The sequence below is a fragment of the Trachinotus anak genome, unplaced genomic scaffold (assembly GCF_046630095.1).
Source record: "Trachinotus anak isolate AG129_WGS33_773 ecotype Australia unplaced genomic scaffold, CSIRO_AGI_Tana_v1 ptg000016l, whole genome shotgun sequence".
NCBI lineage: Eukaryota > Metazoa > Chordata > Actinopteri > Carangiformes > Carangidae > Trachinotus > Trachinotus anak.
This window is the reverse complement of record NW_027273867.1, coordinates 13,183,749-13,211,317: the sequence shown is the minus strand read 5'-3', so window position 1 is coordinate 13,211,317 and position 27,569 is coordinate 13,183,749. Positions and strand designations below refer to the sequence as shown.

Sequence of the window (27,569 nt, the reverse complement as noted above, 5' to 3'; positions counted from 1 at the left end):
GTGGTAACGTAGGGGTCTCCACTCAGCTGCAAACACATCCCTCCGGGTCCATTTCAATACGAATAAATCGCACATCTGGCTACGCCTCTGATGTGCACACAGATTTTTAACCATTAGCAGAACACATAAAGTTTGCTCTTAGATGATGGTGAACATGGATCCTGTTGTGTTGGTGGGATTTAAGCCCTTGGAGCGGGGGGGGGGGGGGGGGGGGGGGGGGGGGGGGGTAGACCAAGCAGGAATGTTTCTACGTGGCAGTGGGAGGAGGAGGGACAATCCACTCTCACCAGGGGTTTAATTAGTGGCCGAGAGGAAACGGGTTTGAACTTTTATTTTATGCAATAATGACCTGTTTGGTAGTAAAATCCCAACTCTCTGCAAAAGTACCAACGAACAAAAAAGTGTAGAAATTGCTTTATCAGTTACGATGTTGTGATAGAAGGTTTAGTCTCTGTCAGGTTTGTACTTGTACTGTACATGGGCAGAACGACAGCACTGATTTACTTGTTTGATTTAGTGGGAGGAGCCGCTCCAGCAGCCCCCACTCATCGGAGCGACTGATCCTGCCTTGCGCCCGGGGGAGGAGAGGCTTTGTCCGGATACGTGGTGGAACTTGAGGCGGTCCTTGAGACCCACGCACACGGACCGTCCGGGATCATCCCACCCAGCCCCTTTCCACCATTTACTCAAAACTCAAACTCAAAAATGGCACCCTCCACTTCTTCCCAACTCTTTGCTGCGCTTATAATCGCGTTTTCCATCAGTGCGGTGAACTCCCAGTATGAAAAATACAGCTTCAGGAGTTTTCCGAGGAATGAGCTGATGCCTTTGGAGTCCGCTTACAAATACGCACTGGACCAGTACACCGGGGAAAAGTGGAAGGAGACGGTGGAGTACATGGAGGTGTCTCTGCGGCTCTACCGGCTGCTGCGGGACAGCGAGGCCTTCTGCAACCTCAACTGCAGCTCCGTGAGACTGGACGACGAGCAGAAGTTCGCGGAGTTTCCAGAGCTGCGGGCGTTTGGTAACGTGATGAAGAGGGCGCAGTGCCTGAAGCGCTGCAAGCAGGGGCTGCCTGCTTTCAGACAGACCATGCCCAGCCGGGACACCATAGATGAATTCGAGAGGAGAGAGCCGTACAAATACTTGCAGTATGCTTACTTCAAGGTGAGCAAACATCAGAGTTACCCAAACTCATCAAAGTCAACCCAATAGGACCTAGAGCCAGTAGCTTTACGGGTTTGTCTACCCTATGATGATGATCGGCGTGTGTTTCATGGCTTTACTCATTCCTCCTTGTGGACACCAGTGCACCCAGGGTTTCTATCTCAGTGTTACTGACAGTGATTTTTCCTGACGTCACCTACAGTACATGCCACGGGTGCACAGGGGGGCTCTGTTCTGCAAAAAAAAAAAAAAAAAACCTAAACATCTACCGGTGCTTGCTTGTGTTTTCTTGCCCTTCCTATTAAGAAGTAAAACTCGTTCCAAGGATAGAGAAACTAATAAAATCCTGTACAAGCTCGTCCTACAATGGATTTCTGCAGGAGTGAGTTTATACTTGGTTTTGGATCACAGTTAATTTAGGGTTAAGAACTCAGGTTAAAAGTTGAAATTAAGGGATGTTAAAAGCCTACATTAAGGGGTGTGTGGTTGTGATGGTTAAAGTCTAATTAATAAACATAAGGAGGTGTCAGATCAAAACCAAAAGGTAAAACCTGAATTATGTAAATGAAATGAGAAACATAACAGAAGCAGATGCTTCCAGACAGATGGGGTTCATTTACATTACATTTACTCATTTGGTAGAAGTGAGGGACAACACTAAAGTGTCAGCGCAGTAGTAGACCTTAATGAAAGTAGAAAGTAGTACACCTGCTCAATAAGTGCAAGGTGATGGTGGTGGGGAGTTCATTTCCTTGAGTCCACTTGTACCCAAGTACAAAGTTATTGAAGGATAGGTTCACATTTTTTCAACTCTGTTTAAAAACAATACTAATATGCCCGTACGTACACTGACGTGATGTTGGTCATCCTGATCATTCCTCCAGTCCATACTGGATGCAACTAGATCTCTCTGTAGTGGGAATTAAAACCATGAATCAAAGTAATTCATGAGTTAAAATGATTCCACAGTTTTGCCAAAGTTAATATGAGTCTTCAAATGTATCAGAAAAGTAAAGCAGGAATCTTCCACATTTATAATATGCACAGGTGACACCAACAGAGACGGTAAAAACGTGATGGATGTTTTGACAGGCCATCGCCTGGCCGGGATTTGAGCCAGTTGTCCCCATGGCCAGTCTGCCTGTGCTCTGGTCTAATCTTTTTTTGTTGTAGTCCTTTTTAGCCAAAAATGTGGTTTCTTCAGTGGAGGAAATTTTGTAAACTCGCTTCCATTTAAATGCTGTGTACTGCACTTTGTCAGCTGACATGTAGGCAGTCCCTGCGTTTTAATAAACATGGCTAAGACCAACAGTTTAACAGGAGGGACTCAGATGTACAAACATATCCACATACACACATTAACATACAGGTGCTGCCAGACTAGATATCAAAACAAACACAAGAGAAACTCAGATTACAACACATTTAGAGGGGGTGTGATTTCTTTCTCTCCCCAGAATGCCATTACTCAACGAAACTTAGAAAATTATTAGTTATCAAAGAAATAAATGAATAAATAAATAAAATAGCTGTTGACAATATGTGTTTGTCTCAGTCTGACAACCTGGCTAAGGCGGTGTCTGCTGCCCACACCTTCCTGCTGAAACACCCAGATGATGATATGATGCAGAGAAACATGGCCTACTACAAGAGTCTGCCCGGGGCTGAGGAGCACCTCAGAGACCTGGAGACCAAATCCTATGAGGTACAGACACACACACACACACACATACATACATACACACACACACACACACACACAGGATAAGTATACATGGGAAGACTGTGTGTCACACCCATACCCTTTTTAAGTGCACACAAACTATCCTATTATTGGCTCTGTGGGTGTGCTGATGTGGTAGCTGCCTGTGGTTGACCCCAGCAAAATAAGGAGGACAGAGGATTTTGTCTTGGTCTTGAGAGAAACACTGTGTCATTCAACAGTCTTTTTTAAGGTGATTGTTTTTGGCATCTTGCCTTTAATAAATAGTAAACATTGTGTAGATAGAGACAGGAAACATGGGGAGAGAGGGGTATGAGATGCAGCAAAGGCCTCCAGCTGGGACTGAAATGTTGATATTGCAGCCATATGGTTCACATCTCAGCTGTTATGGAATTATGTTTTTTACAATCTCTTGTTTCTGCAAAAATAAAAAATCATGTCTTACCACAAAATTGTTGCTTAAACATTTTTTGCATGTGACGAAATCTTGTCTCATCTAATCTCAATCAAAAATGGATCTTTTTAGGAGTCCTCAATGTAAAAATATCTATATTACCCTGATGTAGACATGGATACAGATATTTAAATATATATATATATGTGTATATGTATATGTATATGTATATGTATATGTATATATAATTGTCTTTGATAAGAAAGGGAAGAATGTTAAACAAGTGTTTCAATAACTCAATCATACCCTGAATTACCTTTCAGTGACTGACTGATTGTTGCATTTTTGGGTGTTTTTTGTCACGTGGTATTCCAGATGTTGTTTGTGCGTGCAGTGAGGGCATATAATGGGGACAACTTCCGTACCTCAGTGTCAGACATGGAGCTGGCTCTGAGGGACTTCTTCAAGGTCTATGATGAGTGTCTGGCTGCATCTGAGGGCCCGAGGGACGTCAAAGACTTTAAAGACTTCTACCCCTCCATAGCCGGTCAGTACATTTCCACATTTAGTTTTTTTTTCCACCAGCTGAATAGCCCACTCCAGTCTCTTTTTGACATTTAATCAACCCCTTCTGCAGTATGTTTATGTTATTATTCGATTTCATCCTATTTTTTTCATCTTATTTTTCATCTCGTTGAAAAGTCAAGTTCTCCTTTGATTTCTTTTCTCTGCAGATCACTACATAGAAGTCCTTGAGAGGAAAGTGGGGTGTGAAAGTGACCTGACACCTGTTGTAGGGGGATTCATTGTTGAGAAGTTTGTGGCCACCATGTACCACTACCTGCAGTTTGCCTATTACAAATGTGAGCAGCATTTCATTATCCCTAACACTCTTTGCTACCACCTACATACCTTTCCAAGGTTAACTGTGTTTAATAAAGACAAATTCTTTGATTAAGTGCTAATTGCTGTGTTTTCAGTGAATGACCTGAAGAACGCAGTGCCATGTGCAGCCAGCTACATGCTGTTCGACCCCAGTGATGAAGTTATGAAGAACAATGTGGCTTATTACAAGTTCCACAAAAGCCAGTGGGGGCTGACAGAGGAGGACTTCCTCCCCAGATCAGTGAGACATGTTAATGATTACACACCTTATCCACTCAAACACTTCCTGTCTCGTTGTGGTGGGAAAAATAGGTTTTCAAGGAGGATGAGGAGGAAACTTTTATTTATTGGTCTGAAATAGCAACCAGTTTTTAAACCTAGCCAATGTGCCTGACGAGCTAAATAAAGGCTTTTAGAATTTAAACTTTTCTTCTCTCTCTGCCTAAAAGAGCTGGAACGTTTTCTTCTTTGTTAATAGTTTTTCACCTTTAATAACGCCCTACAGGAATAGTTTGACATTCAAAACATGCATGCTCCCTTTCTTGCATCTAATTAATAACACTTTCATATCTGTGTGGTAAATATGAAGCTACAGTCACCAGCTGGTTTGCTTAGCTTAGCATAAGTCTCCAAAAGACTCTGGAAGGGGTCTTTGCAGGTTTCCTGACACCCTCACAGTGTTTACAAGACTCCGGGAAGAAACTGCTCCCACCCAAGAAATAGTGTGACACACAACCGCCTGTAAAAACCAGTTGTTGTTTTTACTCTTTGGTTTTTGTTTGAGATGAACAAAAAACATATGAAATGTTAATTAATTAGCTTTATGAGAAGACTGAAAGCACTCTCGTGTCTGTACAGTAAATAAAAGCCGCTGTCAGCTACTAGCTTAACTTAGCAAAGAGCCTTGAGACAGAGGAAAACAAGTGGCCTAAAGGTAACAGAATTTGCCTACCAGCACCTCTAAAACTCACTGATAAACGCCTTGTGTCTCATTCGTTCATACCATATAAAAAAAAAAGTGTGAAAACCTTAAGTTCTGTTCTTTTACAGAGGTTGCGTCTATTTCTTGGGAAGGTACAGTGACTTAGCATCTTTTTTGGAAAGAGCCAGGTTAGCTGTTTCTTTGTGCTACCCTCAGCCAACCAGCTGCTGGTTAGTAGCTCAGTGGTATCAATTTTTCAATCTAACTCTCAGCAATAAAACATGTAAGCATATGAGCATATTTCCCAGATACTATTCCTGTAAGGTTCTCTGGACTAACTACATGTGAAACTGATTTGACATTTGCCTTGTGCCCCCTTTCCCTACTTTGTGTCTTTGTTTTACTATAACACATCTTTTTTTTTTCCCTTTTGTGTCTGTGCTTGCTACAGGAGGCAGTGCGGTACTACAATCAGACCACTATGCAGTTACAGATGCTGGAGTTCTCCAGACAGCGCCTTGTGAGCGACGATGAGGTGCGTTACACGTGTTTACATATTTTTGTGTGTTAGTGCATCACAGGATGCACAGGAGGGGAACAGAAGATACAGTTTAAAAATGGACTGGCACAATTCCCGTGAAATACTCTAGATCTTGGATGGGGTTGTTTGGAGCTCTCATAGGCTCTGTCCTTGTGTAACTTATGGAAAAACCCTGGATTCTTCTGTCTGGTCACATGATGCCCTGCAGTACAATGTGAGCCCTGTCTTTATCAGGCTGCAATACCACAGACGGCTTTGGGGTGGCAGCACAAGACCGCATTTCTTTAAGTTATTGTGCTGCAGCAAGGACTGTGGCCATGAGGGCAACCCAATGTAAACCAGAATTACATGCTGTTCGTGGAAATACCATTCACTTCTTGACTGTAATCTCTTTAGTAATGCCAAGTATGAGAAATCACAAACAGAGCTGCCAATGGGAGAATTTATGCTAATTCACTTGGAGCAAAATGTCACTTTGAAACAAAACAGTTCCTCCTGAGTCGTCTCTGGTTGATTCTTTTTTTTTTTTGTGTGTGTGTGTCCACAGGGGGAGGTGGTGGAGTTTATAGATGAGTTCCTGGATCAGGATGAATAGCCCACGTTGGAAACTGCTGAAACACTGAAAAACAAACACAAACAATGAAACAGCACCAGCTTGTATTTATTGGGTTTTGTAAGATGCTCTGATTGGTCACTGTGTTTTTATCCTGCAGCTCCACATACTGAATATTTTTTCCACATAAAATATCCAGCTCAGCGGTACAGACATTCAGCACAGTAGTTAAGGTCAATGAAGATAATAGAGGCAGAAATATTTTTACTTACTGTTTTATGGTGTTCATTCCTCCACTGTGAATTATAGATGTTGTCTTTCAAAAATCGTCCTTTTCACAATAAAATAATTTTCCAAACATGAGATCTCTCAAGTAAGCATTGCAGTGTTGTTGTAATACAGTTGCTAATTTGGTCTATAAAATGTTATATAATAGTGATATATAGGCCCTGCTTGTTACAGTTTCAGAAAGCCTAAGTTCATGTCTTCAGATGTTTTATTGTGTCCAACCAACCATCCAGAACCCCAAAATGATCAATTTACAACCACAGCGAAACATCACCATTTAGAAAGTGGAACTAGGGAATTTTTGAAAAAGACCTAAATTGGTGAACATCAGGGTGTTTGTAAGGGTCCTTTAGACAAAACCCAGGGCTGTGCTGCGCAGACATGGCCAGAGAAAACACTGAGTTGTTTAAAAATGTTTGAACATTGAGTCTCTGTGCAGTTTGTCACACAGTGATGTTAAAACCCCACAGGGGAACATTCCCTCTGTGTGACCGGGTCTCTCTCTGTCTACAGCTCTGCGTCCTTGTTCCTCTCCTGCCTATATTTAACTCTCTCTTTTATTGCCTCTTCCTCAACAATGCTTTACCGTACATCATTCTCTCTTTTCTTCTTTTTCAAAATGTTAGGAACATGTCAGAGAAGCCGAAGATAACGGCTGGTAAAAGAAGCTCAGATAAAAGTTAAAATAAAAGGGTTATTGTCAGGAGTCAAGGTCACAGGTCAAGGTCACAGGTCACACAATGAATAGTGACCAGTGCACTATCGATCATGCAATTTGAGATCCATATCTCCATGAGTCAATGTATTCGTTTGACCCTGTTGGAAATAAAAACAGAAATCAAGAGTTAAAACCACATCTAACGCAATAATCATTGCATTAGTCACATTTTTAGGAGTTTATTGTGACTTAGTGAACATATATACAGGACGCCCTTCATCCTTACATCACACACAGATCAGGCTGCTGAAGCATCATGTGAATGAGACACAGCAATGACAAAACATTATTTCCTGTTTTCCTTCTATTGACGTTCACGAGTGTCATGCTTTTGCACAAAACTCAAGTGACTCATTCAACCTCTGTGTTTTAACATTGTTAATGATTACTATCAGTCTGGAGGCATCAGATCATGTGGTGTGAGATCAAACAGGTCCTTCCTTGATTTTCCACAATATGTTTTTTATTTCACTGTACAGTACTTGTGTTTCAACAGCAGAGTGGAATAGTACACGTAAAAGTCAGTGGATGAGATTTTGAGGAGTGGAAATGAGTTGATCCTGTGTAACAAGAGGAAATCTCTAATGTTAGCTGTCCTTGACTGTCTTGGTGAGGTGATTTTCTAGACACCAGTAATACTACAGTATGTACAGCCTGTTAATACAGTCATAGGTTCATATTTACAGAAACATATAGACAACAGGTTCTTCATTCCCCATGCCCTCACCCATTAATAGTGTCAATATAGTTTCAGACATACAGAAAAAGACTGAATTAAATCAGTCTGGGAGAGAAATTGGCTCTTTTTCACTTAACCCGCCCAAATCCAACAATTACTTATTTCTTATTTAAAAAAAATATGTTTTATAACCCAGATGAGAACACTAGATGTTATGTTAGACACATCAGAAAAAAAAAAATTATCATTCATAACTGATGATGCAATAAAGTGTCTTGTCCACCTGCCACCACCCACAATTGATAGTTATTACAAGTAAAACAATATTTAAGTTATTGTAACATAGTTCATTTATACATCAGTAGAACTACAAACGCTAATATCTAAGTTTAAACCCTCTTATGGCTATTTGATTTTATTTACATTTGCACCTTTTGTGAGCTTTTCTAATTTAGCAATTGACTTTCTTCTCAAGTATATGGCACAACAGAAACAGTAACAGTGTAAATATCACAGAATCATACAGTGCTACAGAGAAATCATTCATTTTTTGAACTAGGGCTGGACAAGTAAGGAAATTACTCATTATGAATTCCTTACCTAAATTATATCAGACTTTTTTGATAAACAAATTGGAAACTGAATTCTTATTTATTTGAATTGACAGCTCCTACAACAACCAGTGATATCAAACTGAAGTTCGATTAACTAATTATCTGATAGTTCTGTCCAGAAGCACCTCTTTAACCGCTCATACTGTATTTAATCAGAACAGCCATAGCAGGAAACAAGTAAGGAAATATAATCCATTTATGAAAAAAAGCATTCTAAATAATCAGAATATTTCAGAGTACTACTAATCTTTTAACTATAACATTTGGGGTAGTTTCTCTCTGTTGCCCTGGCAGCACCACAATGTTTGATCTCTGGTTGGTCTGAATGCCGTCAGCATCTAGTCAGGTTCCTCAGTCGGAAACTTCAAACAAGATGTACCACTGACTGGCTGATTGCACAAACCTGAGACACACACACACACACACACACACACACACACACACACACACACACACACACACACACACAAAGTTGAGTCTGCAGTCTGGACACCCTCCCTATATTTCTCACCAGCTGACTGTCAAAACCAACAGAGGCAGGAAAGTCTTCAAATGTCTTCAAATCATTCTCTGATCTGGTCTAACCATCATTATCATCCTTTTGTTTCCCTTCATGCTGGTCTGACAGAAGCCGGGTCGTTCAGGACTACCTGCCCAAATCTGCAGCGATGATCAGAAGTGTTCTGAAATTCAGCGCTCTTGTCGGAGAGTGATAAGTGGGATACAGTTTTTATAAACACAATAAACAGAGAAGAAGATTGAGATTGATAAATCCAGAACAATACACATAAAGAGAGCATACAATAAAATCAACAAAAACAACAGCAAGGTAACACAGAGAATCTTTACCACAATGTCCAAGAGCTTTGGAAGTTGAAGTCTCTGTTCATATTTTCAGGCAGGCATGCCTTCTTGTGGTTTTCCTACATGGTCATTTCCTTTTCTGTTTCTGGGCTGAGTCCACTCCAGACACAGCCCCTCCACTGCTCAGCTAGATGTTACAGCATTTAAAATAATGAGTAGGTATGACAAAGATGGGTGCATTTCCTTAGCATTGATAAGTGGAGGAGAAAGAGAACTATTACCATATTGTTGCATCAGTTCTTGCTGCTTTACTAAATTTTGTGAATCACACGGGTAAGGTTTTGCTGTTTAAAACACGGCAACTCATCTGTTCATACCTATCCAAAATCTTAAATTATGCAGGGGTTTCTAGTAAGAAGAAGGGCTGTGCTTTCCTCTCAAATTCATCTGAACAGTTCCATCACTCCTAAATGTTTCTGCCCTCTGTCAGTGTTCTTCTTTCCTCATCTTTTGCTCTTACACTTTTTGCTGCATCTCTATCTGTTGGCCCTGTCTGGTCTGACTTTGGCCCTTCCCATTCATCTCGTACACTGAGCTCTTCTGCTGCTGTCGTCGGTAACACCACACCCCAATGATGACTGCCACAGCAATCACACACACTGCCACGATTATAGCAGCTACTGTGGGACCTTGGCTGGAGGAGCTCGGGGGACGTGGTGGGCAGTCATCACCTGTACAGATCGTCTCCCCCATCTCCCCTTCCACCTCTGCCCTCTCACCAGTCTCGCTGGGCAGGTTGTGCACAGTGTGCTCCTCCATCACTCCAGAGAGGATGTCGCTGTCATGCCCTGGAGGAACTGGGCCGAATTTGAGGGGGGGGTGCTCAGTGAGGTCACTCTGCCAGGAGTGGGTGGGAGCTGCTTGTTGTGTGTCATAGTCAGAGGTGTCGGAGTATGAGGGGGAGTCTGAGGGCACAAAATGGTCAGGGGAAGGAGCAGCAGTGGGAATGAATCCAGGCCACACCTCCTCCACTCCCTCTTGTTCAGGCTCCATGGTTGGAGACTCATGTTCTTCTGGTGAGCTGGTGTAAGAGACAGGTCTACGAATTTCCACCTCATTGGGTCTATCTGTTGTCCTGGCATGTGTCCCCCTCTCTCTTTCTTTTGGCCCCACTCTTTCTGTTGTGGAGTCACCTTTCTCTGTTTCCTCTGGAATGACAGGGTATCCATCTAGCCAGGTTTCATCTGTGGTGGCCTTTCCTCCTGCTCCCTTCTGAGTGACGTTCTTACGCTCATCTGTAGCTATAGAAAAAATGACACGCTGATGACCATCATCATCATCTTCCTGGCTATCATGATCATCATAGCTTTCATGATCATCGTGATCATGGTCATCGTGATCATGATCATCGTGATCAGTGTAGTGGCTATTGTCCTCCAGGTCATAATGGTCCTCACCATCATCATGGTGGTCACTGTCTGGATGTTCCTTAGAGCCTTCAGGATGCTCTCGATCATCAGTAACATCCTCATGATTCTCATAGCTTACGTGTTCATCGTAAGTATCATCTCGATCATTGTACTCTTTGCTGCCATAGCGACCCCGATGATCTTCATGTTCGCCCATGTCATAATGGTCATCATGATCTTCATCATGTTTTTCATGGCGGTCCCGTCTATCCAGATCATCATGCTCAGCTGGAATGTGATGTTTCACATGATCATCTTCATCCTGGTGACTATCAAGGTCATCTTGATCATCATGGTGGCTGTCTTCATTGATGTCATGGTGGCTGTCATCATGATCGTGTCGATCATCCCTATCATGATCATCGTAGCCTTCTTGCTCGTGATCATGGTCTTCAACATCAACCGGATACTGGTGGTAGTGCCTCTCTTGGCTCTCATGCTCTCTGCTCTCCTCTGATTTAGCGCCTGAGGCTCTCTGTGTAGTCTGTGTGACTGGATTGGTGGAGACAGGATGTCCCTCCTCCTGAAAGGCCTCAGAGGGGAACCAGAACATGTGTTTCTGGGAGAGAAGAGAGACAGATGCTTCTGTGGCTGCATCTATCCTAACCACCCCTCTCCTCTCCTGCTCCCACCTCGGATGGCCTGTAAAGTCTTCAGTAGCCTGTTCTTCATCTTTATCTCCTCCTGCTTTTTCTTCACCTTCAAATGTTCTATCAATCATCTTTCCTCCTTCTTCTCCATGCTGGCCTTGCTGGTCTTCCTTTTCTTTGACACCAAAGCTTGTCTCTTGCTGCTCCTGACTTCTCGTGCCCTCCGGGTATGCAGCTCTATGCACCTCCTCATACACTTCATCATGAGCCTCTTCTGGTCTCTCACCGTGGCGCTCTTCCTCTCCATAGGAATCTGTGAACTTGTCCTCATAGTCAATGTGACTTTCAGTCTCATCTGAAGAAACACAAAGACGAAACATATATGCTCAATCAGCTGACAAAGCTACATCAGATCTCTACGTTCATGATCATAAAAATTAGCTAAAGAAATCTGTGTATTAAAACTTCAGAGACATCTTTCAGATTCTGACAATGTGGGAGTAATTTGTAGTATTTTGGGATGATGACCCGTAAATGAAAAGGAATAGGATACTTTGAGAAGTATCTTATTCACTTTCTTGTCAAGAGTCAGATGAGAAAATCTATACCATCCTCATGTCTGCTCAAAAAATATGAAGATACAGTCAGCACCTGGCTACTTTAGTTTAGCATAAAGACTTGAAACAAGGGGAAACAGTTAGCCTGGCTCTGTTACAAAATCCATCTAACAGCAACTCTAAAGATCACTACTTCTTGGCGTGAGTAGTCTGACTTTGTGAAGTCCATTCATTACCCATCCCATCAGGAAGTAATTTCTTACTTCTGCTCTTTCCCTCTTTTCCCAGTCTTTATGCTAAGCTATGCTAACTGGCTGCAGTCTGGTCCCTGTTGAGTTAACTCTTAGAAAATCAGTGTATTTCCCAAAATGTTAAACTATTTCTTTAAAATAAAGCAATGGCTACTCGTTTATCACAGGTTATGGCCGGTTCATTTGAAGGACATCACGAGTCGTGACTAGGTGAAAGTATCCAGTACATCACAAGAAAGAGAAAATCTAGTGTGAAGTCAGACAAAGGTAAACATAATCTTGTAATTTTTTTGTGATCTCCATAAATCATCTTGTGACCACTTAAATTTATCTTGGAACAGTTTGGGAACCACAGCTTTAGAACATGACTATGTCTCTGTTATATAACCATGGACAGAGGCCTGGCATTTTGCCGTCACAGTCTCTTTCTTTTTCTGCTATGAAGTGGGCTACACTATGGTATGTCACGCTGAGGTGTCATAGCAGCCATTTTCTTCCCAACTCACAACTAAGACTCTGTTTCCCAAAAGCCAGAACTCAAGCACTGGTCACCTGATAACACTAGAAGCTAGAAAGCAAGGAAGTGAGGGGGACAGCCAGTTTGGTCTACTGTCTAGGTCAAAACACATAACTTTGAAGAAGATGAGCAAAACGGGGCCCTTCTATTTCTGCCCTGCTCTCCAAGATAAATAGTTTCAACACCTTCTTACCTTTGACACAAATCTGCACAAGTCCATACCACTCTCCACAGCTGTCGCACAGCAGGCTGAAGGCATTGTGTCCACTGGGCATCACGTAACCCGGCACACATGTGTATAGCAGCTCATCGCCCATCTCAAACCCAGTGTGCCCCTGCAGACGGGCATTGGGAAAGGATGGAGGGTCTCCACACGGCACACCTATGAAGAACAAGCACAGAGATGCATGTAAAGTAAAAATAAAATCCCAAGACGCATTCAACAGGCAACATATAAAGTGGGATGTAACTGTACTGAACTGTTAGATAAAGATGATGCTATCCCTATTCAATATTACACAGGCTGGTTAATTAAACATGATTCATTATTATTATCCAGCTTTACACCATCACCACCCCATTTGTAGACAGAAAGAGATAAGAACAACTCAAGGGACAGGAAACAATTGGGGTTTGGGGAAATGTGGATGTAATTTCGACAAACACAGTCACCAACAATGCCACTGGGATGAGATAAGGGCTATGTATTGTGCTGACTCTTGTCTAATTTTTCATGGTAATTACACTAAGGAAACACAGTCTAAGTTATCTTATTTATGCTCTCAAATAAAAACATTTTAATAATACATTCAGCTGTTGATTTATTGTAACATTAAACAATGAACGTTTTTCTCCATAATGAAGGTCTAATATATTTTCAAAAAAACAATTCAATTTATAGAAACATAGCTTTAAACAAAACTGGTATATTTGCAGGTTTTAATCAATTTGGTACAAATCATCTTTTAATGCATTTTCCATGCAAGCACAGTTGCTGGCTTGAATCCTGCCCAACGTAGTGCTGGATATCAAGTTTTCCACCAAAACATGATAGCATCAAATTAATCTGCGCATGATTAAAAGCTCTGGAACATCTACTCAATGGACCTTGTGGTATGATTGTTTTGTCAACAATAATGTAACTTTGTAGATAAATGAAGGAGGACCAAGTGTGCATTATGACTGATTAAAGCTACCTCATGTAAAGTTTGCTTTCATAATTTTTTGGTAAAAAAAATCAATATCTATAAAGTAGAAAAACACATTAAAGGGTTAACTATGGTGTGTTTTTCAAAAAATGTCTGCTTAAATGTAGAGTATACAACACTTACAGAAAATGCAAAAAAAGAAAAAAAAACCCACCTTGGAATGGTTCTTTAAACCAACTTTCAGTCAACAGAATTAATTTGATTTACTGTAATGTAAAAGGTTTGTGTTGCCCTGATTTTGGGGTTAGCATACCTCCACATCTCTGATCGTAACTATAACCATTACAACCATTATAACATAACCACAGCCGCAGCCACAACCACAACCCTGACTGTGAGGCTATGTCATTGCTTTCCCCTGTGTTAAGTGGATCTGTACTTTTCGTTTTTCCCACAGCAGAGTGTTCGTTCCAGCCTCGGGGTGTGTGGTGTACAAACAGCCACAGTAGCTCTACTGTTTATGAGGAAAGAGTAGAGATCTCTTCTGGGTGGCGTCCAATGATAGTCTGATCCAAAACTAACCAGTGACTGGCCCCCTCCCCTGTCAGATCCATGCCAGTGGAATAGGTGTGGAATGTAGCTTCAGCCCCATCGAGGCTCTAAGTACATTCATGGATCACATCACCCACTTAGATATTTATGAGAGGGCTGATAGATTGGTATACGATGACAGATATGAGTAAAAACATAGAAATAGTAAGCACGCACGCACACACACACACACACACACACACACACACACTTGTAGGATGGAGAGTGTTGAAAGCAGAGGTGTAGATGGAAGGAACGCAGGAACACAGCCTCTTTCACACCTCAGTAAATATCTCAGGAAGGAGAACTGTACACAGATACACACATACTATACACCAAAGCTTGTCCATTCATATCCTGATCACCACTCACTAACTTTATGTACAGATTTATAAATCACGATTGCATTCATGTGTTTTTGACTGTACTGACCTTTGTCTCTGATACAGAAGGCATCAAGGTGTGCAGTGTCCTCTGTAGTATTTTCTGTTCTCACATCCACTGCTTTCAGTGCACTGCCCACACTATTACACACCGTGGTTCTAGAAATCAGAAGATACAAACACAGGCAGTAAGAAACACACCCAATAATTTCAACAAGATACAAAAGCGAAAGGCCTACAGCGAAGCACTTAAGCGCCCCTAAGGGACTCAAGCATTAAGGGTGGTCATAATTAGACCCAGTGTGTTTATTTGTAACACACACTCACACATACACAGAAACACACTCCCTTAGCTACACATCTTGAACATTATTACACCCTGTGGTGGAAAGTAACTAGTACCTTTACTCTAGTACTGTTAAGTACAATTTTGAGATACTTTTTTTTGAGATTTTTTTTTTCCACTTTATGCTACTTTATACTAGTAATTTTTATTCCACTATATCTATTTCTCAGCTTTAGTAACTAGTTACTTTTCAGATTAAGATTTAATATAAAAACACACAATGAGCTACAATGCATTGTTAAAGATTAAACCAGTGTTCCCAACCTTTTTGGTTTCTGGCCCCTTGCAAATATGCAGTTTTCAGTTTTGTCCCCTTCTCACGTTCAAAATGTTTATGAGTTGTTATCATTTACTGTAAATGCCTGGTTTCATTCAAATAAAAATTGATATATAATATTTAACAAAAAGCAAAGATTAAAGAGTAAAAAAAAATACAAATTTGTATAGCAGACCTTTATTTTTTCATCTTCATCATTTATCTTATGATCCCTTGGTAAAATGCTGCTTACACACTGATACATAGCTATTAACATAACAATGTCATATATAATAATAAATGAGTTACAGAGGCTTTTTTTCTGTACATTTTCCTGCTCAAGTAGATTATGAGTGCAGGATTTTTACTTGTAACTGAGCATTTGTTACATTAATATATTGGTACTTTTACTGAAATAAAGGATCTGAATATTTTTTACCCCCACTAATTACACCAGTGATTAACATGACATAAGAGAGATTTCTGCTGAACAATATCACATTTACAACCGCAGCTCTGGTTTATATGGGTATACAGATAACGACATACAGATATTGTGTATACAGTACTTGCACCTCTCTCAGTTAACATCAGATTTGTTGCTTATTCAAATATTATTACAGCATGACATCAGAGTCCAGGAACACACATCATGGCTCAGACATGCTGCAGTATCAGCAGCTGTAGCCTGTAACACACTGTTATCATAGTATGGCACATTAGGAATAGATGTTCCCATGTACAGCCAGCTTCATATAGAACAATCATAACATCAGGGACTTAATATAATACCACAAAGAACAAATGAATAATGTGGTTGGTCTACAACGCCCACAAGCTGCAATGGCTAAAAATGCTGAGTAAATAGTCTATTTTTGTTGCCTCATTATTACCAAGGTTTATAGCATCATTAGCCCATTTATCATCCAAAGGCACCAGATAAGACTGACTCAAACTTCCCAGGCCAATCAAATCATGTTCCCATACCAGCTCCCAGCACCACTCAACCCCATGTGGAAAGAAAATTAAAAGCAAAGTTTCACTGAGCTCAGAAACAACATTAGAAGTCAGACACATTACACTTTTCATTAATAACAAGTTTGCCCGGTAATGTTATTCATCAGACATCATTAAATGAAAAAGGTATCGGCCCAGAGTTGTGCATGTATGTGAGCTTGTGTGTGTGTGTGTGTGTGTGTGCTAACTTGTATAACCGAGTTAATCAAAGCATCAGTAATTGGAAAGAATTTGACTGGCAGGGCAGTGAGACTGTGAGAAGAGAGCGGTGTGAGTCATACTGCATGCTTGTGCCACGCTAACTTCAGCTTATAAGGACAAAAGTCTGAGGAGAGAAACGAGGACTAAGACAGAAATCGCCAAGAAAACAGTCAGACAGAGACAAAAATCACAAAGACTGTTTTCACATCAAACTATAGCTCCAGCAGGCATCTGTGAGTGTGTATGTGTGTATAAGTGTGTGTGAGAGAGAGACAGACAGTGAGAGGGGGAGCAGTGAAAAGACTGACCTCTCCAAGAGGCAGTGTACACTTCACCTGAACACATTTCTCAAAACACTCACCTTACATGACATAACTACAGGAAAACCCCAAGGATGTGTGTGTTTGAAACTGAGTGTTAATTCACTCTGCTGGTAATATTGTGTTTGGTTACCAAGGCAGCAGATCTATCATTGACAGGTAAGACGAAGATGTCATGACAGGAGAGTCAATCTGAGAAGCACTTGTTATTATGCAACAGATGTAAAAATTATGTCAATTCAACACTGTAAACTAGGGGTCAACTGGCTCTCACACCAGAGCATTACCTTCTAGAAAACTGTCAAAACGGCACAAATTTAACCACAGAAATGGAGGAATAATTATTTATCTAGGCAACTGTCAGAGCCAATATGTGACTGAATGTGCTGTGAATAGGTAATATAGAAACCTTGCAAAGTAATGTAATATCATCAGGTGATGCTCTTGAACATAAAATAATTTGAAATTGATCCAGAGTTCAGTTTTGATAAGCCTTTTTCCCATGTATATATATAATATATATATATATTTTATATTTTTCTACACAATAAAACACAGTGGTGCATGAGGATTGGCCCAGTTTAATTGGGAGAAAGTGTATCACGAAAAACTACAACAGGAAACTGAGGAGCAGCCTTTCATGGAGCAAGTAGGAGAGGAGAGGAAGAATGATGTCTCTTCAGCTACCATGCTGTGAAATATGTGAATTGCCACTGTGCATATTTTCTGATCACAAGTGACAGATAATAAGAAGAATAAACAACTATGAAGATAAAGTGTCTGCGATGTAACACAGAGAAGTAGCTCTTTCACGTTAACCTCAATTTTCTTCACCAACACAGCAGAAGTATGAAGTGAGTTCAGGTGGAAAAGGTTTCAAGAGGGATGGAGATGAACTCAGACAGATTGAGCCAAAGACGGGTGATACGCTGTGAAACATGGTAAGCGGGTGTGAAAGCTGATGTCCACTGTTCAACACGCAGAGAGCAGGGAGTGTACAGAAAGAAAAAAATGTTACAGCTTTTCCACCAACCAGACGTTCATCATTCTTAGGGCAGCCGCCATTTTGAAGCAGGTTCAGTTTTGTAACACTGAATTTTTCTACACTGATGATGAAACCATTTACCCTACATTTACCGGTTTATATGATCCTATCAGGCACTTGTTTAACACACTAGACACATGGTTCAAGCCATAGGTTAGTCTGTAGGTCAGTCAGTCACTAAAAACAACTCCTATGAAACTTTTCACAGACATTTACAGTATTCTCCTCAGGTGGAGAATAACTGTAATGATCCCTTAATTTACCAAATACAATAATCAGCAAATGTCAGAGATGGTGAACATGGTAAATATTGGACCAGCTAAACAGCGGCATGTGACAGCATTGTCACTGTTAGCATTATAGACAAAAACAATTATTAAAAACTATGCACTTTGCTCACTTTCATGCTCAATCATGTAATAGTGAACACCATGTACTCTGCAGGCTTGTCATCAGCTTATATTTGAAACAACAGGGCGACTGCAATATTTTTTGTCCATCCTCTGTAATTTCTGCACAGGATACAAGTTGTCAATCAGACACCTGACTGTATCAATGTACCTGACTTCCTAAATCATCTCTTCCTGCATGTGTGTGTGTGTCTGTCCCTGTCTCCGGGTGCTGAAAGCTGTGTGTCATGTTACCGTGGAGATGAGAGGTGTAAATGGAGGCAGTTGTCGACATGACACCCCGGCTCTGAATTCCCTCCTCCTCCAGGAAGGAACAGAGGAGTCTTTCTCCCTCTCTTCCTCTCTGCCTTTTCTCTTTCCCCCTTGAAATGTGTCACTCTCTTCTTCTATCTTCCCGCTCTCTCTTTAACTGCCGCTGCTGCCTTTACTTCCTTTCTCTTTCATCCATTCCTGCAACCTCCGCCACACACACAGAAGCACACACACTACAAATGACCTTTGACATTTCTAGAAATCAGCAGTCTCCCTACATGTCCCTTAAAACAACGAATACAAATACCTCTTTTCTTTGCTTTTCTTACCCCACTGTGCCTCCATAGAGCCATCCACGGGTGCATTGGGAGAAGAAGCACTCCACCACAGCATGACGGAGCTCCTCTGCTGATGCCAAGCGGGCCCGTCGTGAGGCACAAGCGCGTTCAGCGTCTCTGAAGTTCTGCAGGTCAGAGGAGTTCCTCAGATCCAACACAAACACTCGACCTGAGAAGAGAGAGAACAGGGAGTAAGGGGAAAACCTCCCTCCTATTACCTGTTATTAACCTCTTATATATCACAGAGTGACAGGCGTAGGCGGAGAAAAATGACCTGTGAGCTTCTAGATAATGGCTGGGTGTCTAAGAACTGGACACCTCCTATCACAACATTTTTTGTGTCTTATAATAAACTCTATCACTCTTATCCTCAAATGACTGGGAAGGGCTAAAAAGCCTGTTATTGCTATTAGGCTAACTATAATTTAACAATAGATTATATTTGTGCTTAAATGTTGAAATGTTAAAATAGAGAGTTAGCACTGACTCCATGTTAAAGACGGTAATCAGTTATATTTGAGGGATATACATACATATACATACATATATACACACATACCGTAGCAATGTGCAAACACGTATTTATCGGCTATCACAATAATATCCGCCATAATACAAATATTTCTTTTCATTTGAACAAAACGCAGGTGCGAATCATTAATTAATCAAGTCGTGTTTACCCTAATTAAGGTCACAGCACGTTATGATATAAAACGCCAGTTCTCATTAAACTTCACAGCGTAACCAAAAATCTAATTTGACGCCAGCTGCTAAAAGGCTGATAAAACAATAGGTTTTTGTATCAGTGATCGCGCCCTCTCTCTCTCAGCATCTGTCGGCAGAGGCGTGTTCGCTTTGTCCACCCCACGAGATGCTTAATTGGGTACAGGTGTGATCAATTAACACAGCAGCGTCATTATCAGCTCATTGTCACGTCATTAGCCAGCGTTCAATAACACGGAAGAAACGGCGCTGTCATGTTATAAGTCTTAAGTGTATAAATATATGAGTAAAACTGAGGGGGGGGAATCAAAACGTATATCCATTACGCACAGCTTTTTTTTTTTTTTTTTTTTTTAGACATATAAAGCTGGGGGTTTTTTTTCGATATTCAGATGAAATGTTTATTTTAGAGCAAAACAAACTGATGGGATGAGAGGGGATTATTAGACGCACAAGGCAGGTGCCGTTAGTTAGTGCGCTCCTATCAGTGCGCACCACCGACCCCTAACTTAGGCTTAAAGACTTTGTAATGAAGTCTATGGGGGTTTTTTGGTCACATTTCTGTGTTTGTTTGTTTTTTTAAATTCTGCTACAATGGCTTAAAATGTGAACTTACCGTCTGCATTTACAACAGAGGTCACCACAAGATAGGTCAGGCATCCAAAGACCAAAGACACAAGAGTTTGGTTACAGCGATCCAGCATCTTTTTCGCGCTGAAAGCTCAGTCTCGCTCTTAAAGTCGGAAAACGCGTCCAAAAAAAAAAAAAAAAAAAAACTTCCAGGCGTATTTCACAATCTTGCAGGCCAAAGAAGAAGTGGCGGCGGAGAGCAAACTCCTGCTGTTTCCCTCCCGGTGGACAGAGGTGGAGTGAGCGGCGGGAAGGTGAGCTTGTTGACAAATGCGGGCGTGAACGGAAAGAAAAACGGACGAGGAGTGAGGCGCAGTTTATCTCCACAAATAGTCCCTCACCAGCAAATGGAGCACCGGTGTGAAAACTGGCGTGTCCCCGTTAGTAAATACGTCACGGCCTCAAAATCTTCAGGGTGGGTAAAAGGCGGTCAGAGGCTGTCGGGGGGGGGGGGGGGGGGGGGTTATAGACTGCGAGCTGCTGCTGAAGTGTCCTTGAGCAAGACACAGACGCTCTACCCGCTCTTTGCTTGCGCGCTTGGATGAATACAGCCTCGGCTAAATGTTGGAAAGTGTAAGACAGTCTGTATTTGTGTTGAAGGATAACGCGCTGACACCGCATTGCTATTTATGGACAGTTTAACATCCGGTGGCTGAAAAGGCACCTCAAGTTCAGCACAAGCGGATGGAGCTGATCCTGTGAGCATTATAATCTTAATTAAGGTGAATTGTCCCCTCTGCTACTCTTTGGTCTCTCTCTCTCTCTCTCTTTTTCTGTGTGTGTGTGTGAGAGAGACAGGGAGGGAGAGAAAGTCCCATTCGGTGAGGGAGATAAAGACGGATGACCACGGCCCATAAAGAGCATTTTGAACATGCAGGCATTGTTTCAGTGAACCTGCAGGTGAAGATAACCCATAACCTACATACATGCCAGAGCCACACCAGTAAACCTAAACATTACCTATAAAAACTATAATAATGAAAGTTATCACAGTGTGCACATAGCCTGTGCTTCTTTTGAATAAATGCATTTGTCAAACAACTGAATCTCCTCTGTTGTCATGTGCACATACTGTAGATGCATGTACATAAGCATCACATGCATGAGGGTAGTGTTAGATTTGCAGTGTGACGTGGTCCTCCTCTGAGTGAATGTCTGGGCATTTTCTCATCTGCGAGCAACAAGGACAGAATACTTAGAAGCAAGAGAGTTCATTCAACAGAAATCTCATCAGCATGTCCATTTTGAGCCTTCACACAGTCTTAGCAGATGGTGTTAGCCCAATAATCACACAACTACAGATGAAGAAATTTTGATTTTCAGAACTCTTCAGAATTTTTCTGAAGTTTTAAGCCGACGTGATCAAGAAGTCTGTAACATGATGACAGCTGGTCAGCTCTATCTGATGAAGAAGACCAGGGAAGATAACTAGAAAGCTATTAAATTGATCAGCAATTAAACTGATCTTGTTGAGATTGATATTGAGTGGTGGAAGAAGTATTCAGATCCTTTAATTAAAACTATTTCAAGTATTATTGGCATAAATTTACTCAAGTGCTCAAGTTTACTCAGTGGACTATTATATATCACATAATTAGATCATTATTACTAATGCATTTTATACTGGGCTGTAACTAATAATGGTTTTTATATTAGCTTAAAATAAGATAAGGTCGCCTTTATTAGTCCCACAGTGGGGAAATTCACAAAGGTATATAAAATATTATAATAAATAATGAAATCTTGTTTTTTTTTCAGTTGATTTAACAGAAAACAGAAAGTCGTGAGAATATTTCCAAACTGTCCAAAGTGAAACAGTTTATTTTTGTTAAAATGAGGAAAAGCAGCAAACCCTCAGATTTGAGAAGCTGGAATTGTTTCAGTTTTAATTACTGTCAGATAATACGGTCTATAACAGTGTATCATATTTGATACGCTCATCATGTGTTTTGTACATAAAATCCTTACTGTTCACTCCACAATACTACAATTGTGTGGTAACAGGGGCTGTATTTGCCTCTGAATTGTAGTTGCATGAAAGCACAATGTGGCATTAAATGGAAATGCTCAACAAGAGTACAAAAACTTGAACTTAAGTACACTACTTGAGTAAAGTACTGATGAAAAAGATGAAAAAAGAGGTGAAGAAGATGGAGAAGCATCAGAAGAAAAGGAAGATACTTGGGGGACAGGATTGTTTTCCTGCTACCTGCATTAGGAAAGATGATGGGTGTGATTTCTAGTGAGAGAAAAATGCCGACAGCCAGGGACAGACGCAACATGTATGTGTGTGTGCAGATGTTCCAACAGAATTATTTTTGGAATGAGATTGAAAAACAATAGTCAAGAATTTCCCGAAGGAGTGACACCTTTATTGAGATTTCGCACTTACTCATCTCTCTCCACATCCCACCCTTTTCATTTTCGTAATTCTCTTTGTCCCCTCTCTCCCAGTGGATTCACCCATACCGCTGCTGCATTCTGGCTTTAAATCCCCGACTGATGTTTTTCCGTTCCAGTCGCCCCTCACTCTGTTTCTCTGTCACATGTTTTCACCCTGTACTCATGCACCTCTCATGCTTTCGCCCTACGGATGTCCTGTTCGGAGGGTTTGGATGAGGAGTTTAAAGGTGGGGTAGGATCCTGACTCATGCACGGGGGCTATTTCTGGAGAAGTGGGGGCTGTAGAGGAAAAGGAAGAGTGATGGCGAGGAGGAGAGAGACAGTGATTCACACCTGCACCATCTCAGAGAGGCTGGTGAGAATTATGTTTGCTGCAGGTGTCCGGGGGGAAGGGGGAGAGAGGCCTTGTAAGGGGACAGACACACATCCAGACATCACACAGGTGTGTTATATCACAGGATCTCCAGTACACGGCCAGCAGACAATCCATGGAGGTAAACACACACACACACACACGTCAACCACAAGATGACTCTGAGTATATGCGAGACCAGTGACTTCCCATGTGAGACATGCCCTGTCAGAATGAGGTGTAGTGCAGGTGTGTGATTGACTCAGAAGAAATCACCCGTCATACTGGTGCAGCCCAGAGACTGAGCGAAGACTGGCTTTGTTTCCATGGCAACAGCAACCTAAACCTCCGTGAGGGGTGGGCTCCAAAAAACAGGGACAGTTTTGAAAGCTAAAAGTTAAGGCTGCATGAGGGGAAAATATGGTTCTCTCTCTCTGTGTGTGTGTGTGTGTGCATCACTGTCCAGTGAAAACTGAGTATCTCCAAAATATCAACCTTTCATGTGCTATGGAAAACACTTGTTTTCAGTCTGTCAAAATCTGTAAAAATCACCAAATTTGGGGATCCATGTTTTTCATCGGACAGTGAGAAATTATGTGTATATGTGTCTGAACTTGGAAATAGATGAGTGTTTTAGCTACAGTGAAAAATGAAAAAAAATTCTTTATTTGCATTGAAACAGATGTTTACAAAGTATTTAAGACAGAGAGTAAAGAGAATACTGATGCTGAATACTGAAACCTGTAATCAAACAGTAATAAAATAAATAAACATTAAAAGACATTATAAACAGACAAGGAAATGGGAGAGATGCAAAATAAGAGGCAAATAAAACAGGTTTTGGCAATAAGACCAATCTATACAAACAGGTCTTTGGTTGAACCACAAGAGTTAATGGTATTCAAACCTAACTTCATAAAAGTACTGTATCAACAGCTGAGGTAAACTTTTCATTTGAAAGACTCTGTAGAGGCGTGATGTGTTTAACAGAGATGGCCTTGCTTGACATTTATATAGTCACTGTGATCGTCAGGACACATTCAACACGGAGCTGCCAGCCACAGCTGAGTCAGGATGAGAAGGGCACGGAGCTATTCAAAGAACTGAGTTAATTAATTTGACTTTTGATGAGAGATTGTTAATTACCATGCAACGCAGTGAGATGGGGTGACGAAAAGATTAAAAACGTGCAGCACGTAGATGTAAGACCAAAATTTTTTGCACAAGCATCATAAAGTGTATGTGTTCCTGCCAGCATGTGCACACAGTCAATCTGAGTCACGCCTCTTCCAGCTTCGTGTTACACAATAATCCAGTGTATACTTTCTGTGAGGAAGGAATGGTTACGTTTCATGCTTTTTTTCTTGTGCTCTAGTTAGTCCAAATAAATCCCAGAAAGAGGTCTGACATTTCTGCTCAGATATTTCTCTTTTCACTAATATCCCTCACTCTTAAAACAATAGCTTAATGAGAACAAACCTTTCTTAATATCCTCAAAATCCTTTTAATCAGAGGTTGCAGGGCTCAAAGAAAATCCTCTTAGAGGCCCTGAAATTTTGGGAACCCCTGGCTCTTTGGTTAAAAATCTGTAGCCTACATAACTTCCGCTGACAAGCTCTACCAATCAAATGGTTATGATGTAAGTCATGGTTAGGTTCATGGTTAGGAATAACACTGGCACAGGTGGCTTTCCCTCTGTCATGTTAAGTGTACCACGGGGGAGCCAGCATACACAGCACCAGGGCCTTCAAACCAGCACGCCCAAATAGAATTCAGCCAGTAATGTTATTAGATACACCTGTGTTGCACAATCAAAATGTCAGCCATGAGAAAGGCAAGAACACATTCACTGAGAAGCACATCATTATTATTCTGTATATAATATGCCCTGCACACCTGTTATACACCCTCACAGGTGTTTCACTTAGTTTCCTGATTTGACCTCTTCTCAGCAAAGTGTGGGCGTATATACAGCCTGCGCTCAACTCACATCCGTCTCACTGTCATGTTAACGTCGTTAAACTTGGGACAAATATACTTTTTCCTCTAATAGGCCATTTTGATATTTTGATTTGTCATAGTACAGCCCAGATAGCAAAATAAATCCAGCCCATACTTGGGCCGCAGGCTTGTTTTCTCCTGGTTCAGTAAACAACCAGTTTCATGGCCCGACTCCGCCCCATACACAACATGACTGTCAGATGCTGCTTCCACAACTGGACCAATTCTGGCACACAGAGAAAATCTTCTCGCTGTCATTTTTCTATGTGGGAGGTGCTACTGTAAATACTGATGATTGTTCTGTTCCATTAAAGTGTCCCAGTAAATCACGCCAGCATGAACAATACCAGACCCCTGAAAGTGAAGCAGCTAAACTGAATTCAGCATCATTACGTGTAACGCTGAGTAAACATTCACACATATTATTATCAGAATCTTATGAGGGAAAATAAGGATTACATTAGAAAATGAAATGCAAAATTACACTTCCAACAGATATTGTTATTGAGGGAATGAAAAGTAAAACCCTTATTTGCAAAATAATAGATGAATAGATAAATGCAGTAGTGGACAGAGGCGTTAAAAAATACGACATTTCTCTCAGAGATGGAGTAGAGGTGCAGAAAATGGAAATACTCAGCTAAAATACAAACATATTCAAAATTGTACTTAAGTTGTACTTCAGTGCAGTATATATTGATAGTGCATGCCCTGTCCTATTCCCACATAATTACATGATAGTAACCAAAGTAACCACTGTGCTGAAGTGATTTTGTCTTTGTAAGAGTACAGGATGAGCACAGATTAGTCTGGTATCATGGAGCGCCCTCTACCTGTGGATTGTGAGAACATGTGTGAAGATATTTTACTCTGGATCTATAACTCACACTCTCGTCTGTCTGCAGCCCAGTCTGCAAACATGCAATAATAATGGTAAAAGCATTTGATTCCCTTACTTTTAGGTAAAAGTATCAGTGCAACAATGTAAAAATAATCCTTTACAAATGAAAGCGTTGCATTCAAAATTGCTCTTAAAAGTGCAGACGTATTATCACCAAAATGTTCTTAAAGTAGTCCTATCAAAAGTACAGTTACTGGAGTTAATTAGCAGAGGCAATTTTTAAAGTAATTTCTGCCAATGATTTAGCTCTAAAAAACTTGTATTCTTAAAACTAGTGAAACAATTCTATCGGTGCAGCAAGAATAATTCAACTTGTTTTTAATTTAAATAAGTTGATTTACTCTGAAAACTGGTTGTACTATCTTTGCTGCGCTGGCAGATAACAAGAAAGACTTTGAGGACTTTTTTTTTTACTGAACAGTGCAACATTTAAGGAGCTGATCATATTTTTGAAATAAAAATTAACTTGCAAAGTAACCATAGCTATAAAATAAACAGAGTGAAGTTAAAAGTACAATATTCCATTCTGACATGCAGTGACATGGAAGTAAAAAAGTAGCTCATAATGGAAGTACTCAAGTAAAGTAAATGTGCTACGTTACAGTCCACCACAGAATAATGACTCTGCATTTTCTGTGGTATCAAGTATTGGCCTTATACTGCAGTTTCATAACCAAGTAGAGTTACACAAGTACTGTAATTAAGTAAAGTTTTGAGGTACTTGTACCTCATGAGCATTTCCATTTTTTCTATTGCATTTTATTTATCTTCATTACATTTATTTGACAGCTATAATTACTTTCATATTTTGCACTCATTTTTATATAAAACATAGGATCTGCTTCTGATATGAGGCATTGTTCAGTGAAAACATCTTCCTCTTATCAAGCTATTTTATTGTGGAAATGAATCCACAATCCAGATTTTATTTTATTATAAAAAGTGAAAACAAATGTACCATTGTTGTCTGAACCTGTTTTCCATGCAAATCGTCACCTTCAAAACATTTTCTAGAAATCACCTTTTTTATATATAATTCCTTTACAATGCTACTGCTGCAACCAGCAAATGTTCATGTGCAGATCATTTTTAAACAAATTACTGTGCTGTCTTAATTGTGGACAGAAATGTCTTTCCAAGATTGAGGTTTTGCAGATTAAATTGCCCAATACTTATAATAAAGTGGTAAATATTTGCTATACCTCTACCAACTAAAATTCACATGTATGTATCATCCAAAAATATAATGTAACACTATGAAATGGACCATTTGGCATACTAAATATTGTTACTTTGGTTACTTTAAGTAGGCCTTGCTAGATTTTTGCACAGTAAGATTCTGAATGCAGGACATCTACTTGTAGTGGAGTATTTTTACAGCACCACCGTTGTTTATATGGAGGCCTAAGCAGTTTATATAATGCAGGAATGACCGAGGACTCGGTCCAAGTTGTTGAGGGTGTGTGTCTGCAGGTTGAAGCCTGAATGTGACAGTGATGGAGATCTCTAATGGAGAGAAAATCTTGGCTCCTGGATCTGGCGATCACAGATGTGAGTGTTTCCTTCCCTTAATCAGACCC

The 27,569-nt window shown here is 40.6% G+C and overlaps 2 protein-coding genes across 3 annotated transcripts; one reads left to right on the top strand and one right to left on the bottom strand.

The window, feature by feature from the left end:
* The first annotated feature begins 363 nt into the window (after positions 1–363).
* Positions 364–6,548, top strand: crtap (cartilage associated protein). The gene is made up of 7 exons (XM_071499931.1): positions 364–1,167; positions 2,723–2,872; positions 3,660–3,831; positions 4,019–4,147; positions 4,265–4,410; positions 5,543–5,626; positions 6,180–6,548. The coding sequence occupies exons 1-7, from the start codon at positions 706–708 to the stop codon at positions 6,225–6,227; spliced, it is 1,191 nt and encodes a 396-aa protein (XP_071356032.1). The 5' UTR covers positions 364–705; the 3' UTR covers positions 6,228–6,548.
* An 813-nt stretch (positions 6,549–7,361) lies between these two features.
* Positions 7,362–20,772, bottom strand: susd5 (sushi domain containing 5). 2 transcript variants are annotated; one of them, XM_071499928.1, is made up of 5 exons: positions 20,319–20,772; positions 18,971–19,148; positions 14,844–14,953; positions 12,866–13,054; positions 7,362–11,702 (listed from the first exon to the last, which is right to left on the bottom strand). In XM_071499928.1, the coding sequence occupies exons 1-5, from the start codon at positions 20,404–20,406 to the stop codon at positions 9,805–9,807; spliced, it is 2,463 nt and encodes an 820-aa protein (XP_071356029.1). In that variant the 5' UTR covers positions 20,407–20,772; the 3' UTR covers positions 7,362–9,804. The 2 variants fall into 2 exon arrangements, with proteins under 2 accessions (XP_071356029.1, XP_071356030.1); XM_071499929.1 differs by lacking the exon at positions 20,319–20,772 and adding an exon at positions 19,539–19,855.
* Positions 20,773–27,569: the final 6,797 nt, after the last annotated feature.

What these genes read in the sequence shown, in the direction of transcription:
- crtap (XM_071499931.1), top strand. Translation starts at nt 706, where the DNA reads ATGGCACCCTCCACTTCTTCCCAACTCTTTGCTGCGCTTATAATCGCG. An exon ending in TGCAGTATGCTTACTTCAAG is followed by an intron (nt 1,168 to 2,722) that starts GTGAGCAAACAT and finishes TGTTTGTCTCAG; the next exon opens with TCTGACAACCTGGCTAAGGC. An exon ending in CTTCTACCCCTCCATAGCCG is followed by an intron (nt 3,832 to 4,018) that starts GTCAGTACATTT and finishes TTTTCTCTGCAG; the next exon opens with ATCACTACATAGAAGTCCTT.
- susd5 (XM_071499928.1), bottom strand. Translation starts at nt 20,406, where the DNA reads ATGCTGGATCGCTGTAACCAAACTCTTGTGTCTTTGGTCTTTGGATGC. An exon ending in CTTCTGTATCAGAGACAAAG is followed by an intron (nt 13,055 to 14,843) that starts GTCAGTACAGTC and finishes TGTTCTTCATAG; the next exon opens with GTGTGCCGTGTGGAGACCCT. An exon ending in TGTGCAGATTTGTGTCAAAG is followed by an intron (nt 11,703 to 12,865) that starts GTAAGAAGGTGT and finishes GTGTTTCTTCAG; the next exon opens with ATGAGACTGAAAGTCACATT.